This window comes from Drosophila montana, unplaced genomic scaffold (assembly GCF_035044405.1).
Source record: "Drosophila montana isolate Dmon_TW-CO22-7 unplaced genomic scaffold, ASM3504440v1 contig_3257_1, whole genome shotgun sequence".
Taxonomy (NCBI): Eukaryota; Metazoa; Arthropoda; class Insecta; order Diptera; family Drosophilidae; genus Drosophila; species Drosophila montana.
Window position 1 is genome coordinate 45022 of NW_026998140.1, and position 21083 is coordinate 66104.

The 21083-nt window shown below is 41.4% G+C and overlaps 2 protein-coding genes and 1 long non-coding RNA gene across 3 annotated transcripts in view; 2 read left to right on the forward strand and 1 right to left on the reverse strand.

Moving 5' to 3' along the window:
- Positions 1-11833, reverse strand: part of LOC135434030 (uncharacterized) — a 47047-nt gene extending 35214 nt beyond the window's left edge. Inside the window, exon 1 of the long non-coding RNA XR_010437169.1 lies at positions 11432-11833. This is a non-coding gene — a long non-coding RNA (uncharacterized LOC135434030). The remainder of the gene's footprint in view (positions 1-11431) is intronic.
- A 1736-nt stretch (positions 11834-13569) lies between these two features.
- IFT46 (intraflagellar transport 46) lies at positions 13570-15223 on the forward strand. Its single transcript, XM_064690412.1, has 2 exons — positions 13570-13707; positions 14192-15223. The coding sequence occupies exons 1-2, from the start codon at positions 13570-13572 to the stop codon at positions 15221-15223; spliced, it is 1170 nt and encodes a 389-aa protein (XP_064546482.1).
- A 2491-nt stretch (positions 15224-17714) lies between these two features.
- Atac2 (Ada2a-containing complex component 2) lies at positions 17715-20920 on the forward strand. The gene is made up of 5 exons (XM_064690304.1): positions 17715-18312; positions 18377-18528; positions 18588-18771; positions 18829-20105; positions 20163-20920. The coding sequence occupies exons 1-5, from the start codon at positions 17912-17914 to the stop codon at positions 20516-20518; spliced, it is 2370 nt and encodes a 789-aa protein (XP_064546374.1). The 5' UTR covers positions 17715-17911; the 3' UTR covers positions 20519-20920.
- The last annotated feature ends 163 nt before the right edge of the window (positions 20921-21083 follow it).

Sequence of the window (21083 nt, forward strand, 5' to 3'; positions counted from 1 at the left end):
GAGAACCAAGTGATTCGCATTGGCATCGCGAGTCTCGTGCATTGTTTGACCCAATTTGTTGGCTGCACGTTTTCGCGCTGAATGCCACTCATACGAATACCCATACGAATACCCACACGAGTACCCACACGAGTACCCAAATGAGTACCCATACGGCGTGTATTTGTTGTGCAATGCACAAGTGAGCGCCTTGGCCCGCTGTGCCTGGCCTGGAGTGTGCCATGTTCTTTGCTGCTAATTGGATTAATAATGACAGAAAACAATGGGGCAGCCGAGGCAGAGAAATATCGGGGTATTATGTAAGCCAATCGACAGACAACTAAAAATGTGTCGGAGTTTAGTCTCTGTAGATCGCACAGAGCATAGCTGTCAAAATATAAGCCAAGTAATAAAGTTAAGTCCATGAGTTGGGCAACAATTGCCTAAAATTGGAAATTGGAGCATTTTTCGAGCCCAACTCAAATTTTGTGTTGTTTTGTATGCTAATAGGAAATGATTGTGGAATCGATGCAGCAACAATTGAACTAGTTTATTCAGTGAACTGCAATTAGTTTGAATATATAGTAAGGATAATCAAATATATTTTCCTATGTTGGATTCTTGTATTTAAAGAACATGTCCATCTTTAGTAGATGTTCTTTATTATTATTATACGTGGAATTGATAAGTGGGACTAGTTTTTCTTATTATCCAGACGAATTTGTATCTATGCTAGTGCAGCAATATGCATATATATATATATATATAACACAATGTTATCGTCAAAATAAAAATAGTTTTTTGATAATCATAGTCATGATAGAGAAATGTCGCTCAATAATATCACAAACTGGTGACAGTCGAACTAGTTATTTTGGCTTACAAAAGTATATAAATAAACTGAACAACAAATTCAGAGTGGAACTAGTTAATAAGACATGGCACATGGGAATGTTGCTTTTGTAGTTTATAAGAACAATGTGAACCCAGATCTTTCAGACAGATATTGTTCAAAAGAACTTGTGCATACAAATGTCAATAGATAATTATAACTATAAATATAGTAAAAGTGTAAAGATATTTATTTCGATCTGGTGGTTAAAGTCCAATGAATAAACTAGTTCATATGAACTTGGCTAAATTTTAATCAGTTTAAGACATACTGAATACAAAAGGTGGAACTAGTTAACGCAGCTGGATATTTTTTTAAAGAAACGAATATGTATGAAGTGCATTGTTGGAAGAAGAGATAAAAATGGAACTGGATCTTTGAGTTAATGTATATATGTATGTTACATCCAAAGAACCACTATATAATACTTTAGTTTCAATTTCTAAATGTTAATAGTAACAACAACTAGTATTTTAAAGAACCAGTTCAATTATGTTCTATCAAATTTGATTTCCAATTAGTTACCACATATTTGCTCAAAGGTCTAGACTACTCGAAACCAACTGCCGTTAAGTCTGGCCGCCTAAGCAGTTGGTAACTACTGTGACCCATTTTCTGCACCATTTTTTCAATTACCAAATTACTGACCTCATAAGCGAAGAAACGTCTTATATCATACTACCAACAAGTCGTAACTGCGACGAATCGGTAAACTGCTTTATCAGCAGAAGAGAACAGTTAAAAGAGCCAGCGAAAGAAAGAAATACTCTATCGATATGAATGTGCTTGGGTCTCTGTTTGTCTTAGATACGCTATCAAAACACAGTGCCCAATATTGTTATGAGCAATCGCAGTTCAACCAAAAACCAATTGTCGTCAGATAAGCGAAATGAACGAGAAGTTTTTGGGCTTTACGATTAAGTTCTAGAGTCGGAATTTGATTATTGCCGGACAAATGATGAGCTCACAATAATAATGTGGTTAGCTGAAGGTGTGCTATTTAAATATTTACCTGGATTATGCACGTTTTATTTATAAACTATGAATAAATAAAACAATTTGTTTTGAAGCTAGGAAAAATGCTTGACTATTTGTTGTGGCAGGCGGTGTGCAGGGCGCGGGTTCGAGTTCGGCTTTTTCTCTTTTATTTATGTCTGTGCCACATGAGTCAGTTGTTTTTTTTCTGCAGCTTCTTTTCTTTGGTAGAGTGTCTCGGCGTGGCATTGTTTGGCCCTCTGCCCGAGTTGTATCATGTTTTTTAGCAGCAAGCGGTAAAAAGCTTACGGTTCTTGGCCTTTTATTTGTTGTCGTTGTTGTTTGTTGTTCTGATTTTGCAGCTAAAAGTTCTCGACGGCAGCTGTCCTCATAAATTTAATTAAAAATCGTTTAAAATCCTTTCTGCAAAAATTGTTTAAGCACAACTTTTGCAGAGGTGACTGAGTGTCAACACGTGCCCAATTGTTGTTGTTGTTGTTGCTCTATGTTCAAAAGTTTTTTTTGGGGCAACAACAATAAAAAACTGCTGCTCCAACTTTTTGCTGCAAAGCGGCGGCAAGTGCAGCCCAAGTATCTGCAAGATAAAAAATCCACTAGATACATAGATACAAGTGGAAGTTTTATGCAGATGTTTTTTATCATGTTGTTCATTGTTGTTGTTCGTTGCTGTTGTTGTTGTTGTTGTTGTGGTTGTTTGCGTGACAAACAAATAGAGACATATTCATAATTGGCCACGCACCGAACCCAAAGCAACCTGCAGGCAAACGGGGATTGCGTTGTTGCCAGGCTGCGTCACCATGGCGTATGATGAATATAACGCACGTGCATGTCACACGTTGCGGTTGTTGTTGCTGCTGCTCTTCTTCTACTTCTTCTTCTTCTTGTTGTTGCTGTTGTTGCTGTTAGTGTCATGTCGCTGCTGTTGTTAAGCTTCCTTTAGGCCTTACGCGTTTGCTGAGTTCTTTGACTTAGTCACGTTGTTTGTGCCCTTCTGAGTACTTTAAATATCTTTATATATATCTATAAAGCGAACAACATTTCATTTGATTTAAAGACTAATTGTCTGTTTTTGGAAATTCATATACACCATTTTAAATTTTTTTTTAGCTTTAAATGACAGTTCCATTTATTTTTGAGCTTAAAATAACCCTATTTAATCAAATTTATGTTGTAATATTTTCAAGGCAAATATCTCTGGCTATTTAAATCATAAAGTAAAAAATTTTAAATCAAATAAATAATTAATAAAAAATATACAATAAATAAAAATAAAAAATAATAAAAAATTACAAAAATAAATAAAACTTTAATGCATTAAAAAATAAAAAATAACCTCTATTAATATAAATCCGAATTGGGTATTTCAGAGTTGATGTTTTTAACGAATATATTTCTAAATTATTGTACATTTATTATATTCATAATATACGATTTAAGTATATATGTTTGTGAATTAAGTACATATATTCAAACAAATGCTTTTATATTTATGAATGAACAAGTTTTTAAATTTTTTACAAAAAAACATACTAAAATTGAAATCAAAATAAAAAAAATGTAAGATTAAATTAACTATTTAATAGAGAATAATTAATGCATATACTAACTTAAAATATTTCACTTTTATTTAATGCACAAATTTTGTACTATTTTATATAATTTTCTTATCATTATATTTTCCATATTCCTTTGCTCTTCATATAATATTCAATATTATTTAAATGCTCGTTAGTGTATTCAGGTTTTACGCCTCAGCACTTTGCCGTAATTTCAACTTGTTTGTTGACATTTTGTTGCCGTATTTCAATCAAATTTATAAGCCATGTTTTCAGCATTGTCAACGCGCACACAAAAATTCTCATACGCAACGTTGACCCACATTTTTTTTTTTCTTTCACCCAACCCAAAAACACCCTTGAAACAGACAAGCCCACATACGGGGGCACACCGAAGAAGAAGAGACAGTCCAAATAATGCCCGAAACAAATAATAGAAAGAGATAGATAGCTAAAGTGCGAGGGGGGCAAAACGAAGACTGTAACAAGGAGGGTTGCAATTTATATATTCGGGGCGCGGTTTTTTTTTTCGGTGCTCTCCATTTGTTATGCATCTGGAAAATTGGGTCAGCAGCGGCACGTGGCTGCATGCTAGCTCTATGCACTTGCCGCATATTCATATGCCATATTTATGGCATTATGCAAAGGCCATTTGCAAGGCAGTTAGTTTCATATTTTAATTTAAGCTGCGCCTCGGGCCATCGCAGGGCTCATTAAGAGAGAGAGATAAAATGAAATTGTGCCACATCCTGCGGCCCATTTCAGTTAATTATGCGACTGCAGCGCCTCCAGCTCAGGGGGTTGGTCAACTGTGATGCAGCTTCCTTCGGGCACAGCTCGGTTCTCAAAAAAAAACAGAAAGTGGCCGCGTGCGCCTTGAGCTATTGTCCAAGTTTCGCACTCAGCTCTGTTGACCAAAGTGGCAAAGTGCTTTGTTTTCGTTTCCCTCTTAAATGTATTAAGCGTGGATTTCGTGACTATCTCCAGATAAAGTACTTAAAACCTTATAAAACGCGGCCATGTACAGCTACTTGTTAGTTTATGCAGCGCAGTTTAAGTCCAACAATAATTTATCTACTCTAGAGGGTATTCGTGTTCTCAATATATTCCCTCCGTCTGTCTGTTTCTAGACAAAAGCTAAAGAAAACAGAACTTGGCTTAAGCAAATGCTTAACCCGTTCGAGCCAAGTCAACACTGAGACTTACTCTATTATGACGCACATTTTTTCCCAGACTCACCCAACAATGGATACAAAAAAAAAAGCACTCATCAGCGATCAGCCGCAGCGAAGAGGAAAATGTGCATATGTCATATCATTTATCAAAATTACCATGGCCCAGTATTGAGGGAAAAGACAGAAAGGCAGGAGAGAAAGATAGAAATTTCAAATGAAATGTTATGCATATGACATGAGCTGCCAATGAAGCTATCAAAGACAAGAGGGAGACCCAACAGAAACAACAACAATATTTTTCTTGGGGTTCGTTGTCAATGAGATTGATTGTTCCGTAAGCGTTAAAGGAAACAAATACTTTATCGTGGCCCAAGTGGCGCCCAGTCTCAGGTGTTGGCCAAACAAATGTACATACATTAATGATGATGTTTTGCCCGAAGACTATGCGACAGTCAAGTTGTTGGATATATCGTGCTGATATCTTATAGGGAGATGTTGATGTCTTGAGCTTGGTCAGAGTGTGAAAAATGGCGCTGTGTTTACTTCATTTATTATGTTCACACCTAATGGAACGTAAATTATAAAGCTCAGCTCTTAAAATCTTAGATAATGTAAGTATTAAGCTGTACACATTTAGCTGGGGTTTTATTTTTATTTTTTAGAAATTACAGCTTACGAACAAGGCATAAACAATAACATTTAAGTAAGAACCTCTCAGTTTTTAATGGGCAGACTCTTCTCTCGCCTCTAGAATGCGAAGCTTTAACATATTGAGAATTACAAACAGACTTTTCTCTCATAGGTAGAATTCGAAGCCAACCAGACTTTTCTCTCGCCTCTCGTATTCGAAGCTTTAACTTGTTAAGAATTGCAACCAGACTTTTCTATTGACTCTAGAATTCGACACTTTAACCCGTTGGGAATTACAAGCCTTAATCAACAAAAAAACAACTAAGCGAGCAAAGGCAAAGTTAATTTTCTATGTGTTTTACCCCGTAAAGCAACTGCGTCCAAAAGCAAGTAAGAGTGCCCTAGTCGGGAGTGCCCGACTTGGAAATACCCTAACCCCTCATACCAACATCAAATGCAGCTCGTTAGCTGTAAAGAACAATTTCGATATCAATTAATATCCATTCTGACTGTTACATACATTTGCACGAATACAATATGCGCCTTTTACCCCTGTTCAGAAATTTAAAATATTTCAATGTATTTGATTTCCTTAAATTTAAGCTTATACATATTATTCAAGGCATTCCAACAAAGCCCGGCTATAGCTAAGGAGAAGTATGGAAATATGATGCACATATGTGTGCAAGGGTATTTAGTCTTCGGCACACAAAAATAAACTTATTGTTCTCACTTTTTTCTCTCATTTTCACGTAGAGTACTTTCTCATTCCCCTTGTGACTGGCGACACTTGCACAAATATGAAACTTATTTTGCCTTATTTTGCCTTATTTTGACATATTTATATTTAAGGCGCAACACTTGCTAAACAATTATTTGCATTTCGCTAAGCAACAGCTCGTGCAGTAAATAGCAAAAAGTAAAATATATTAAAATATTTTTGTAAACAGTTGGGTTTTTGCTAGGCCAAGTGGCTTGTAGAAACTGCTAACTCGTTTCGCTTGAAAATATTAAAAATAAAAATAATAACAAATGCGAAAAGCGAAAAGCCTTCAGAAATAATATTTTCATTTCCGAACAAGCGATTATTTGCAATTTGTCATCGATCGGGGCTCGGCGCTGAAATCTGAGTCTCAAAGTCGGCAACTGAAGCTGATTTTGCTTTTTTTTTTCTTTGGCATATCAAATAACTGGCAAATTTCAAGGAACTTTATCTGAAGCGAGCACGAGCAGCAGCTGAGGCAGCATAAAAGTAGAGAATGAGGCAAAACAAGTAGGAGGTTCTAGTCGGGAGCTCCCGACTAGGGGATACCCTGAACCCTCTTCTTCCAACAGGCGAAAGGTAAGTATAATATGAAAGATGCTTGATATGTCAAGTTTGGTAACTCTAGCTCATATTATTTACCGAAATTACCCAACAAACAGGATTTCGATATCGATTTTTATCGATTACTTGGAAACGGGACAAGTTATCGAATATCGGACACAAACTCGATCTGCGCGGGGACTAGGAGGACCTACAGCTAAAATTTCAAATCTCTAGCTCTTATAGGTTCCGAGATCCTTGCGTTCACACATACGGACAGACGGACGGACGGACAGACAGACGGACATGGCTAGATCGACTCGGCTTTTGATGCTGATCAAGAATATATATACTTTATGTGGTCGGAGATGCTTCCTTCTGCCTGTTACATACATTTGCACAAATACATTATAGCCCTTTTGACCCATTTTTAATGGGTATAATAAATCTAATTAGAATTAAATCTTGAATATAGATCTAGTCTAAGCTCAACTTCCCTGGGTAAGCAATAAGTTTTTTTCCGCAATATCTTAATGTGAATTTAATGGGCCAATATGAAGTCACAGTTCATTATAAAATACTTGATGTACCCTTTTATCTAAAACTTTTTTGCAAATCTCAACAAAAAAAAAAAACTGAAAATCAATTTGTTTTGCTTATTTTCTTTTTCATTTTTCTCCCAAACTTGTTTTTACACTTCAGCGAGCGCACAGACAGCTTGATGGGAAGGGGAAGGGGGAGGGGGAGGGGTAGCTGTGTATTCTAGGCCTACAACATGTATTCGAAACTAATTTAAATAAAAACCAATCTGGCTGAAAATGTCAAACATAATTCGAGCCTACTGCTCGGCATCTTATCGCTTTATGTGTTGTGACGGGTCTGGCAAACTTTGTCGTTGGCTTTGTTGTGCGTGTGTAAATGTGTGTGTGTGTGTGTGCGTGTGTGTGTGTGTGAGTGTGTGCTACGTAGCGTGACTGTGACTGCAACTCAAATCAAATTGCCAAACGAACTTTCCACAAACAATTTTTATTTTTATAGCTCTGCCAGCAAGCCCCTCTACACACCCAATACACCCCCCCCCCCCTCCCCACCCGCCCCTCCCTCGCTAGCCTATGCAAAAGTCGCCCCAAACACTAAAACGAAAACCAAATACCCGACACGTTTCACTTTCGCTGAACTTGAAACGACAACGAACTTGAGAACATGGCCGCGCATGCTGATGATTATCCCGGACTCCTTCTCAGAGCACCAGGCGGAGAGCATCCTTAAGCCTACATAGAGGATAAACCAGCCTTAAGTCGAGTATGCACGCCTAGGCGATGCCCTGTAAGCTGTTAGTCGGGTATGCACGGCTAGGAGATGCCCTGAGCTCAGACGTCGCAAGCTGCGCTCTTTTTTCTCCCTAATAAATAATCTGTCTTAAATAACTCATCTGTTTTTGCTGCGATTATTGTCAAATTTTCAGATCTTCAAGTTGAGGGTCTCATATGTGCAGGTACTTAAAATCAAGGCTGTACTTCGTACAGTTCTCGACTGATTTCAGGCGATGTATTGGGAAGGTATCTAGTAATATATTCTATATATTCTATTGATGGCAATAACTTTCATAAACTCTGGATATGCTGAGGATGAGCTGAAGAATATGTAAATCCATATTCCAAAATTTCAGCCCTCCCTTCTTAATGAAGTCTCATAACCATCATATCCTCTTTTAGGCATTTACCCTCCGCACAGGGTACACGAAAAAAAGAGGAGACAAAGCAAAACAGACATAAAAATGCTTAGGCGAAGGCAAACGACTGCGATAAGCGAACAGACAATGAAAAAGAAAGTGGACAGCCAAGTACTGCTCACTTTTAGGCGCTTTCAGGCCCGCAGACCCTGCCACGAATTTTCGTAAATAGGTCGGGCAAGTTATGAGCATTGAGGCAAAAAAACATTAGACTGCATCATAAAAGATTACAATGAAACAGACCGCAAATTGCAAATAAAAACGTCCGCAAGCAATGGCATTTATATTGGCCAATATTCAAGAGACCAAGCCCCGCCCAGCTACCCCTCCTTCCGCCCACTCTATATCTCTATATAGAGAGTATTTGGCATGAACTTCAATGGAAATTAATTAGCTGCTCATCAAATGTGGCAGACCGACAAATCAAGCAGGAAGACGGCCTGACCTCAACCATAAGGTCAGGAAATTGGATTTATTTTGTAATGAAACGCAGATATCAATATCCCAGGTAAATTGATTGGCCAGAATCTGTTGGCCATTGATTGTGGCCAAGGTTGTAAATAACTAATCAAACTATATGTCTACCAAATGTTGAAGTTCACATTGACTGCACGCAGCTAGATAACTTAATTAACTTTGAAGAATATTGTTGAAAAATACGTTTAATTAAAATACAATTTTAAAACGCAGGTGTTTTCATAGGTCTATAAATAAGACTTCTGCGTTGAGCATTTGATTTATTACTCTTTAAAAATAAAGAAGCAAGCGACTTTCGACTTTTGGGATTCCCCTTTTCGTTTGGCTGGTGAAAAAAAAGTTGCAAAAGCCAAAAACATTCATCAACTAATCATTAGATATTCTTTTTCATTAATTGAAGAGCTGTTAATTGCCAAGAATATATAGAATATATATACTTTAGGATGTCGGAGAAGTCGCCTTCTATGCGTTACACATTTCACGACAAAATTATAATACACTCTAGAAGGGTACAAAAAATAATTCTAATATTCGCTTTATTCAACACGCTTCAACAATATTCTAAAATTAAGCAACATTTATTTTGTATTATATTATAATGTTAAATATTTCTTAATCCAATAAATTTGGATCGCACTAATATGAATAAAATAAAGAAAGCAGGCGTCAAGATAAAATTACGTTAATGAAATTTTTGCGAATTCCTCACAAAATAAAAATAGAACTAAGAACTAAGAAATTATAGAATATATTAAACCGGTTTTAGATTTATAATTTAAGCAGACATTTTACGGACACTTTCGCTCCAAAAAGAACGAAAATAACTAATAAATTCCAAAAATATAAATAAATTTAAAAAATAAATCGAATTTAAATATATACATATAGTAATAATATATAATAAAATAAATAAAATAGCAAATTAAAGTTATAAAATAATAGAAATAGAAAAAATAAATAAATATATATAACAAAAAAAAAAATATATACGAAGTAAATTGTAAGCAAATAAAAATAAACAAATTAAATTAATTTATTAATAGAATATATAAAAATATAACAAAACAAATATAAATAAATAAACTTGATAAGTTATCTTTATGTATGAGCAAGACCTTTCATTATATTTTTCATAACAAAAAATGATTATTTAATAAAATTTGTTTAATCATCTCAAATTTCTTTACATGTAAAAAACACAGTACTACCCAAGTTCGTATATGTATTTTTTTTAAGTGCACTGAACCCAGCGTCTGTTGATTTGCATTTACATAAGTGCATGGCCAAGCCCAGGCCATAAAAACTGTTATCAAAACTCCAACCGACTAAACCGAAACTTTATATGTGTCCAAGTACATGTATATATATATATATATATGCAGCCCGTTGATAAGCTCAGCTCCAGACAATAAACTTTCTGTAGCGCACCCAATTTTCCCAAAACTGTTTTCCAATTCGCAGTGCATAAAAAGGGGCAACCACTTGGACCCTTTTATGTGCTGATAAAAAAACCAAAAAGAAGAAGAGTTTTTCAGCAATCAAAAGACCGCAACATGTTAACTGTTAATGCCCCAGACACCGATTCGAGTCCTGAAACTCTCCATATGTGCCAGAGCCCAAGCAGAACCCAACCGACAATGAACACTGTCCGTTGGCCATAAATGCGCCAAATATAAATTATATTAAATACAAGTAAGTTGTTGGCGAGAGTGCACGACTCGCAGATACCCTGCAAGCCGACAACAGCTGCCGTAACATAAATTAAACGAACTTTCGAGTTTATGTCTCTTCTTTCCCAAAGCTCCATAATATATAAAAGTTAATCTTAAATAACTTCTGTATTCGTTGATCGATTTCTATCATATTTAAGGCTTTCAAATATGGCATCCAAATATGGGTATATGCCAAAAATCAAGGCTGTTACTCAAAGAATTTTAATTGGAAAATTTTGAAAAAGTATATATATATTGAATCTGCGTATGCCACATATAAACATTTGCCCTAATTGTTAAAGAAGAAGTTTTCAGCTTTTGTGATATCCTAGATATGATAAAAAATCTTAAGTTGCAATAAGATATTTATAGAGTTCGGGCAAATGGGTATTACTTATCGAATATTCGAAAAGGAACAAATAGCTAGATCGGCTTGGTTTTTAATACGGATCAAGTATATATACAAACTTTAGTCATAGATCCAACCCTCTGACCTTAACTCAACTCAAATATACCCTTTTTTTTTAAAAAATAATTTTCGGGGCATAAAAAAAAAACAGAGGCGCAAACGAAGGGCTACCAAATTCTGGATCTCAATAATTCAAAACAATTTGATTTTATTGCGCAAGTTTTGGGGCAGGTTTCGGTTAACGGCACAAAGCACAGTTTAAGCTAACAATACGGCCGACACTATGCTGACCCGGGGTCGAGAGTGGCTGATAATGGGGGTGGGGGTGGGGGGCGGTTGGGGTTGTGATAGGGTACAGAGGTGGCCCTTTTTTTAAATGTGCGCGCATATAAAACATTTTGTTGAGGCAAACGCCGGCGGGTCAAGGAGGGGAAAGGGGTAGGGGCAGGGGGAGGGGGTCTATAAGGTAGGCGTGAAAAGCAACACATAAAGCAGCGAATCTGTCGGGGGTGCAAGGGGTGCGGGAGCTGCGCGGGTGCAGTGTTGGTTAAAGGGGCATCAACATACCGTTTGCGGATGTTGGCAAATATTTGGCTGGGCTGCTGCTCCTGATGAAGATGAACGGGTTCGTAATCCTTTTAGCGTCTGATAATGAAAATTCTGCCAGTCACAAGGCACAACACACACCTACACACGCACACCTACACACAAGCACCAGCTTCACGGCTATTAATGAAGTCTAGTCGAACGAGCGGGGGGGTTGGGCGGGGGCGGAGAGGTGAAAGGCGCGCTATTAATTAACGTTGTATTATACAAAAATATCTTTGGAGTTGCGCAAGATTTAATGCAAAATTAACCGCGTAATTAAAGCAATTGACCGGCTTAATTAGCGTTAATTACGTGTGTTGTTGCTTATGGATTTAACAATCTTTTTTCTCTTAGATTCGCACCCGCTAAATCGCGTTCTCTCTCTCTTCTACACTCGAACTTCTTTCGCACTTTGATTTTTGGGCTTAATACGACTTGTTGTTCGCACAAAAATCAAGCACTCGTTTGTTATTTGATTATCGTAAAAACACCGGGAAAATTTTAGCGTATTTTTTGTTGATTTGAAATTGATTTAAAAATCACGCAACAGCCGCAACGTAACGCACACCGCGAGTATCCAAAACCGAATGAAAGCAGCAAATATTTTGTGTTGTGTTTTCATATTTGTTCGTTGCGTCTAGCACAGCGCATCAAACCTGTTCGAACCGCAACACGTTCGAGCGCCAGTTGCGTGCACGGGCGTCGCTGCTGTGGAGGGGTTTTGCCGTTGTATGAACGCACAGCTTGTCGTAGCTGTGAGGGGAAGTAGGCGAGGGATTGAGTTTATAATAGAAGTTAATATGAATAAATTAAAAATTAATAAATAATACAAAAATGTTGTAGCTTTTCATTGCTAATATTGCTTAATTTGTCTCGAAATAGAATACGTCCATAAAAAAATTTAGTATTCAATCGTTTCTGCCTTTATTATATAGTAGTCCGATGTTGATAAGACTAAACTCATATCTAAACCGTATGGTTAAAGTCGGAAATGCTCATGGTCACTTTATCTTGAAAAAAACAAAACCAGTATTCATACAAGATCTTATTTTTTGGACAGATCATTCCTATGGTAGCTATAAGATATACTGATTCGATCCAGCATGTTACAGCATATGCACAGAAAGGCAGAACTTTGATATATTTCATGAATATATAGACATATGATAGATTGAAAACTTAAAGGGAAGACAGACTTTACGAGAGTATAAAAAGTTTTCAACTATATGAATAATCATTTTATCTGGACTTTATGGAATTTAGGGAACATCTGATATATTAGTAATTACGCATTAAATGATTCATTCCCATGTTTTGTGGACAATACATAAAAGGTTCGACAAATAAATCTTTTATTTAAGGTAATTACAATCAGTTCAAATAATTATAATTATTATACACGATAGACAAACCCCTATTAAGATCTCTTAACAGGCGCCAGCTGCAATTATTTGGTACGTAAATAAATGTCGTACACAGTTGCTCAGCCATAAACCCCTTTGAAAAACTCCGAAAATAGTATTCATTAATAAAAACACGACAAGCTATGCCGACAAATTGGCCCGCAGACACATTGTGGCTCATTCATTTGAATGAGGTACTAACTCAATTTCGAATACTCACAATATTCACAGGCAACAACAAAAGGTCCGCACCGAGGACAACTGAAGTGCTGGCAGGGTATTTGCAAAATTCAGATTTTCATTTCGTGTAATTAAAACCAAACAGCTACGGACGGACGGACGGACGGACAGCCCGAGAGTTTCGGTAGAAAAACATATCAGTAAGCCGGGCCAACACAGAAAACAACAACAGCAACAACAACAACAACAACAACAATAGACGGGCAGGTTGGTTGCCTTGACAACCCGCGGGCCCAAGCAATTGACAGTTGTTGCAGGTAGAGCAGCTCAGTAGGAAAAAGGCCACAGCAGAAAGGAAAAGCGACGCACCTGCAAAGAAAAACAGCAAAATTTCCCAACAAGTGTATCACGAATTCGGCGAAAAGCTGTGCGGAAGTGCGCAAAAATAGGTGCTGAAAAATCATTAAAAACCGACGACAACAACAATAACAACAAGAAGCAGAGGCTGCGGTGCCACGCCCCAACGCCAGGACCATGAACTATTACGACGAGGAGATCACAATCAGCGGACCAGCGGATGGCAAGCATCTCAGCAGCATGCAAACGGAGCGACAGTCTGGAAGGGGCGGTGCGGCGGGCGGACAGCGGGCGGGCGGTAGGCAGCGTCATATGGTAAGTAGCCAGCGAGAGCTAGAGATGGGAGCGTGAGTCGTGCCTGAAACTAACGTAAGTATTCTGAACAAGCGTTAGCTAGAAAAGTTTGTTAGAGATGGGTGCGTGTAATAATTGAAAAGTAAGTGCGATGTTCGTAAGACATGCTGGAGAGTTCTTGGCAAGCGATATATAGGGATGACAGTATGAGATGGCTCGTGAGTCGTGCGTGAGCATAGGCAGCGACAGCTAGTGATGGGTAAATAGATTAGCGAAGAAAGCACTGTGCGATACTCGTGAGCCCAATGCGATACGTTAGAGCTAGAGATGAGTGCGTGACACATAATTTACCAAGCTAATGATAATGTTCCATAAGGTGAGACAAGTGGAAAATGAGCGGAAATCTGTTTTGTGATATTTTAAATCTCCTTCAATCCTGATTCAACCCATTGTCATAGCTTCCAATCCTTTAAGCAACCTCCACTAAATTCCGTTTAATCCACAGCAGATGCAGGGCAGCTCCGCGGACGATGACGGACTGCTGCAGGATATCATAGATCACGACGACGATGAGGCCGACGACAGCGAAGACGACGACGACGACAGCGAGCTGCAGCTGGGCGGCATTGCTGCACCAGTGCCACGCCCCCAAACACGTCCGGGCAGCACACGAAATGCCAAAGGGCCGCAGCCAATGATCGCCGACGATCACCTGAGCTTCGGCAGCTCCGACGAGGCAACCGGCGAGCAAGCGCCAACAGGCGCCAAATTGGCGCACCAGAAGCTGCCGCTGCCCACGCAACAGAAGCGCAGCGCCGGGCAGGAGGTGTCCACATTTAATCTGACGCCGGACAAATGGGAGCAGCTGCCGTTGCAGCCGGAGCTAAAGGAGCTCTTTCCGTACATACTCAAGTATACGCCGCAGGCAATCGAGACGCCGTACCATCTGCAGCCCTTCATACCGGAGTTCGTGCCCGCCGTGGGCGATGTGGACGCCATGCTGAAGGTGCAGGCGCCGGCGCTGCTGCAGCCGCAACGGCAACGCGAGCTGGACGAGCAGCTGCAGCGCCTGGGCCTAATGCTGCTGGACGAGCCGTCGGGCGCACAGAGCGAACCGAGTCTGATGAACATCAAGATGCGCTCGGTGCTGAGCGGCAGCCGAGGCGACAATGCCCGGCATGGCGCCTACTCCGCCACGCTGGTGCCCACGGCCAAGTCTGGCAAGGATATCGAAAAGTGGATTGGCGAGGTCGAGCAGGTGCACATGACGCAGGCCATGTACGATGCGCAGCCCCGCAAGGATATCGATGCACTGCTGCTGGACTGGCCGCGCTCCTTTGGCGCTGCGGCCACCAAGGATGCCCTGGACGAGGCCTATCGCGCCTGTCTGCAGCAGCAAATCTCGCTGGCCGACTATGTGCGTGTGCTCTGCGAACGCTTCGGCGTGGAGGGACCACTCGAGACCCAATCGGATTACATACACAATATCCAGACGCTGTTTGCCCTCTACCTGGCCGCCAGTCAGGCCTGGGAGTAGGCGAAGGACTAGGTGAAGGAGTGGGAGCAGGAGTGGGAGCTGGTCACGATCCTGGTACTAATAACGCTAATGGCTTCGATTAAATGACAGCCAGACGCCGTTTGTTTGCCTTTGTGCGGAATGTGCCCGCTGTTTGGCCATTAAATCGCCTGGAAAGCTCGTTACTCTCGTTTGATTTGAGAATGGGGATGGGGCTGTGGGTGGGCAGCGGGAGTAGTTGTGGGAGCACTTGTGGCCAGTGTGGACTCTGCGTCTGCTGCACTCTGTAGTGCGAATTCCTTTTCGTGGCAACTTGCGAAATTGTCGGCTTTATCTGCCGCATCGGCAGCTTCAAGCGACAAAAATGAAATTTGGTTTGCAATTTTTTATGCGCTGCGTTTTGGGTAAGCGAATGGGGTATATTGAAGTGGGCTACGATTTGAGTCAGTCAAGGATTAAGGACCCGAGAGTGGACTTTGAAACCCAGGCTATGGATATGGTATTTGAGTCCATGGATATGGTAATATAAAAAAATTATTAACAGTCTATAGATACATCCCATTCTAATAAAAATACTAACGACAAAGATATAATACACCAAACGATTATTCTGATAGATCCCGATCAAGAAAAAGGGCATTTAATGGGGTCGGCGATGCCTCCTTCTACACAAAAGTATAATACCCTTTGTAAGCGTGTAAAAAGAAAAACAATCACCTAACTGTATTCTAGCTGAATAAAAAAAAATTAATATAAGAGCACAATTACCTGCTAAAGAACAGCTTCACATTCCTCTCTCTCTCTCACTCACTGACGCTTTCTTCAACTCAAAAGCGCGCCAAAAAGCATCACAAAACGGCGCGTACTTTACCGGCTGTCAAACATAATTTCAAGTGCGTAGAATAGCTGAAAGATTCTTTAATATGGTACTTCACAAATACACACACAGCATGACCTAATCGCATTTAATGATTTAATTAATTTAACTCAGTTAGTAAACGATTTGTTGCACACGCGCAGAGAACACAACAGATCAATACGACAGACGCGCACAGACTGAATTGCCTCATTAGACCGACGCCTACGCTAAGCCGGCATTCGCACTAACACATTAACAACTAAGAGCACACAACTATTTAAGCTCCTGCGCTCACAGCATGCACAATGCTCGCTGCGGCTGGATACTCAACTAAGATAATGGGATCAAAAGCGTTACGACCAATGGCGTGAAGGCAATAAGCATATCAATTACCTCTCTCACCATTCAAACCATTCACAATGCACGCTCTCTGGTGTAAGCAGTGAACATAACGGGGTCAAAAGCATAAAGCCAAATAATTGTTATTACTTTTGTGTAAAAGGAGAATCGCTTAGACGAAAAAATATTCAATTACTTAAAAGTAAACAAATGTTAGAAGATAAAAAGGGTTGAAAAGGAGTTTGAATTGTCAATGCGCTACATTTACTGATATACTCGCATTGGTATATACTATTATTAAAATATTTGCATTATTTTGTATTGCACTCTTACTACAGGGTATATAGCCGTCAAGCACCCTCGTTAGGCGCCTTCTTCCCTTTTGTTTTGTTGCTGTTTTTGTGTCTCGTTCAAGTGCCAAAAGGCATAACAAGTCACAATGGACGCAGAGGCGTGCTGGGCTGTTGCATTGAGAATAAAATGAAAAACTGCTGAAAAGTTGTGCGGAAAAGTGCAACAAAACGAACAAACAGAAAAAAAAAACAACAACAACAACAACAGCAGCAACAAGCAATAGAAATAGCAGCAGTTGCAGAAAAAGTGACTGAAATAAATAGTGAAATGTGAAAATGGAAAGCGCAATGCAATTTTCACAGCATGCTTATTGGGGCAGCAGCATGCCACCACGCCACCCCACCCCTATCTGCTGCAGCAGTTAAACCAATCATCCACTTGACCAAATCGTCAACAACAGCAAATGGCTAATTAGAGCCGCTTAAGACAACATTGAGCAGGCCCAAAGCCAACGATGACGTCGCCGTCGCCGCCAACACCGTTGCCGACCTTAATTATGCGTAAGCCTCCGCAAAAGACCCCATTAATGACATTTTGCGTTGTGCAAGCGGCTGCAGTAGACACGGCCGAGTACTCTATACTCACCCGCACTATGTCCTGGCGGGGATGGCGGGGGTGCAGCTGGCTGTCAATCAAAGCCGCCGTCATATGCAAAATGCATATGCAGTTAATTTTCGGCGCCTTTTGTGCTTGGCTGTTGCCTGTGATTGACGTTGCAAGCGGCATTCGACTCATTAACAACGGATGAGAAAGCAAATAATGCCCAAAATGAAGTCCTCGCAACAATTTAAGAAAAATATAACAATATACCATTATAGATACAAAACATATGGCAAAGTTTGAATAAGGAAACATTTGTTGGATAAAAAATTTAAAATTTTACAGTTAAAAACTTCAAATAATACCATATACTTAATACTTAAAATACCATCCAAAAGTTACTTAATGCTCTGGCTAGTACGCTGCGAAAGCAAAATACCAAAACAGAAAATAGTATTTACAGCATGCAGTCATGAGCTGCATACCTAGCACAACTTGTTGCCCACAAGCAGCATTTTTGGTATTTCGCACAGTGTGGCAACGCCGCGAGCATTTCAAGAAAGCGGCGCACGAAATTGTTATTATCAAAACAGTTTCACATGTTTTAAGCGTGCACAATGCCGCGTTCCAATGCGGCCGATGAAACTGAAACCGAAACGAGATGCGATTACTGTCAAACTGCCATAGAGGATGACAATTATCTGGATTGCCAGAAGTGTGAGCAGAGCGTGCACATCAAGTGTTTGCCACATGCGAGCACGCCGGGCGATCTGCTGGGCGATGTGTTCTTCGATTTCACGTGCATCAAATGCGTGCGGCTGGAGCCAACAGCGGGCGAAGACGTGCCCAAGGAGCGTTTCGTACGCCAGCGCATACCCTGGCTGCTGGTGTTGACGCTGACGCTCTACAATTTGTCCATAAAGTCGAAGGGCTTGAGCCATCATGGCTATTTCCACTGGCGGACGCACATCATCAGCTTCGTGGACAAGAACTGGAACTACATATTCGAGCCGCGTGTGTGAGTAGGGGCAAGTTCCGGTAGCTAAAAGACCAAGGCTAACATAAACTCCTCTTACCAACAGACGCCGCCGCAAGCAATGGGCTGGTTCCGTTTCCGGCGCTCTGTCGCACAACAGCCCGGAATACTTTCAGTCCGGCGTGAGCGTGTGCCTGGAGCACGGCTGGTGGCGACTGGCCAAGCCCAATTTAACGCCGCGTAGCGTGCGCGCAGAATGTGAGTGTGCATCAGGCGTAGAATAAATTAAAGAGTTTATATAAAAATTCCATTTGCAGATGAGCAGCGCCTGCTGGAGCGTCAGCAGCTGCGCACAGATCGCCGGGCGCCAGCGCTGGACGAAAACAGCTGCGGCAGCGATTTGTCTGTCACAGATCATCTGAGCGATGCACAGGCATCCGTCACAACGGAGGAAACGGCAGAAGGCCTGTCGCCGCCCAGCGAGGGCTGTGCGCGTGCCATGTAAGCGCCCAGATCTTATGATGACTTAACAAATTTATTTAAATATGTTCTTCACAGTCCCTATATGGGTCGCCTGCCCAAGCTGCAACAGGAGGAGCAGCTGCAGCCGGAAGAGCAGCTGCAGCAGCCGGAGGAACAGCTGCAGCAGCAGGAACAGCTGCAGCAGCCGGAGGAAACGCTGGAGGAGGCCGCACAACAGCAGCCGCTGAGCAGCGTGCAGGCCAGCCTGATGGACTTTCTGGCCGAGAGCTTGGGTGGCGATGATCTGAGCATGTTTATGCCGCCGCCGCTAATTGGCGCCGGCGACAAAGGCGACTTTTTCATGTCCGATGCGCTGCTCGAGGCGCCCGGTAATAGCGCCAGCCTGTTTGAGCTGGAAAATAACTTTGGTTTGCCGCCAGTGGAGGAGCCCGAGCTGGTGCCAAAACTGCAGCAGCCAAAGCTGTCGTCGAGCAGCAGCTCCTCCGAAAGCGAGGAGGAGCCCATGGAAACAGAGCAGCCGGCAGAGGAGGAGAGCAACAGCTACCAGCCGCGCATAGTGCAGGTGACCAATTTTCAGGCACAGGAGCAGCAGCAGCAGCAGCCGCCAGATATCAAGGAGGAGCCGCCGGAGGTTAAGGAGGAGACGGAAGACGCGGAACTGGAGCCGCCAGCGAGCAGCAATAGAGAGATTTGCCTGGAGCCGTGCAAGCCAAGTGGTTTTGTTAGACAGCCGCGTCGCAACTGGCCCTGGCTGCAGGAGACCGAGCAGGAGGAGCCGGAGCTGCAATCGGAGGCGCCGCAGCAGCAGCAACTGCGTCTCATGAACGTCCAGGAGGAGGAGCAACTGCAGCAGCAGCTGCACAAAATCTTCGCGCTGGAACCGCACAAGCAGGGCGATGTGCCCGCCTATGTGCGGCGTCTCTATCGCAAGCTGTGCGTGCGCCAATGGAAGCGGGAGCACAATCGACCCATCTTTAATCTGGACGAGCATATCGATCCCACGGCGCGTGCCCGCCGGCAGCTGGCCAAGCAGCAACAGGCCCAAATACTGGATCGCTATCAGCTGCTGGAGCAGGGCAATCCCAGCAATCGCAGCTCCTTCTATGCACGCATTGCGGGCCACACCGAATACGAGCTGTTCGAGTCGCCCTATACGCAGCGCGTGCTGCATCCGTTTATCTATCGCAACCAGAGCATGGGTCCTCCCTGGCTCCAGCTGATGTGTGAGCTGCAGTATCGCGTCAATCGCTGCTATCCCGATCGCTCCACCATCGACTTTTGCTATGTGCGACCACAGCACATACCGGCGGTCAATGCGCTGCTCCAGAGCGTCTTCTGGCCGGGCATTGATGGTGAGTTGGGACTCCACTTATCTACAAATACATGGCCTAATCTCTCCTCTATTCCAGTGAGCGACTGCCTCAGCTATCCGGACTACAGCGTGGTGGCGCTCTACAAGAAGCTGGTCATCGGCTGCGGCTTCCTCGTGCCGGACGTGGGCTACAACGAGGCGTACATCTCTTTTATGGCCGTGCGCCACAATTGGCAGCGCGCCGGCATTGCCAGCTTCATGCTCTACCATCTCATTCAGACCTGCATGTCCAAGGACATTACGCTCCACGTCTCGGCCAGCAATTCGGCGGTCATGTTGTATCAGAAGTTCGGCTTCAAGATTGAGGAGGTCATCCTCGATTTCTATGACAAGTATTTGCCGCCGGACTCCAAGCAAAGTCGCAACGCGTTCTTCTTGCGGCTAATGAGATAGGGAATACCCCTAAATGTGCGTGTCGAACAACAGCCAAAATGAGTTGCTAAATAAATTGTAGATTATATTAGTTCAAATACGGCAGGGCTACGAAATAATATTCTCAACTAAGCTAAAGTTTAGGATAGGATATAAGTAAACGCATGTAAATAATATTTGAATGAAGACGAATTTTGTTAAAATATGTTTAAAATAACTTGAATTTTTTACCCATGGTACCTTTCGATATAGTTAAAGATATAGATATATAAAAATTAGACTGTTATTAGAGGAGCTTGGCCAAGCACAAAGAATATATCTAGATTCTAAATGTAGTTAAGATTTGTATATCATAAAAAGTTTCTAATTTATAAGTTTGATCAAAAACTCTTGAAAAACAAATAAAATACCCTTTAACAATAATTATAATACCCTGTTTAATACCCTGTTTAACTTTCCAACAAATCTCGTTTCTTATAAACATAATCTTTAATGTTCCTGCCCAGAAATCCTGCATAAAATTCGGTTCATTTTGGCGAAACACATCTCAAGTTTAAATATTTTTTTATTTAGTTTCAGCTTTTTG

Excerpts from the sequence above, each read along its gene's own strand:
- IFT46 (XM_064690412.1), top strand. The coding sequence starts at position 13,570 with ATGAACTATTACGACGAGGAGATCACAATCAGCGGACCAGCGGATGGC. Across the intron at positions 13,708-14,191 it reads GCGGTAGGCAGCGTCATATG|CAGATGCAGGGCAGCTCCGC; the intron begins GTAAGTAGCCAG and ends TTTAATCCACAG.
- Atac2 (XM_064690304.1), top strand. The coding sequence starts at position 17,912 with ATGCCGCGTTCCAATGCGGCCGATGAAACTGAAACCGAAACGAGATGC. Across the intron at positions 18,313-18,376 it reads TACATATTCGAGCCGCGTGT|ACGCCGCCGCAAGCAATGGG; the intron begins GTGAGTAGGGGC and ends TCTTACCAACAG. Across the intron at positions 20,106-20,162 it reads CTTCTGGCCGGGCATTGATG|TGAGCGACTGCCTCAGCTAT; the intron begins GTGAGTTGGGAC and ends CCTCTATTCCAG.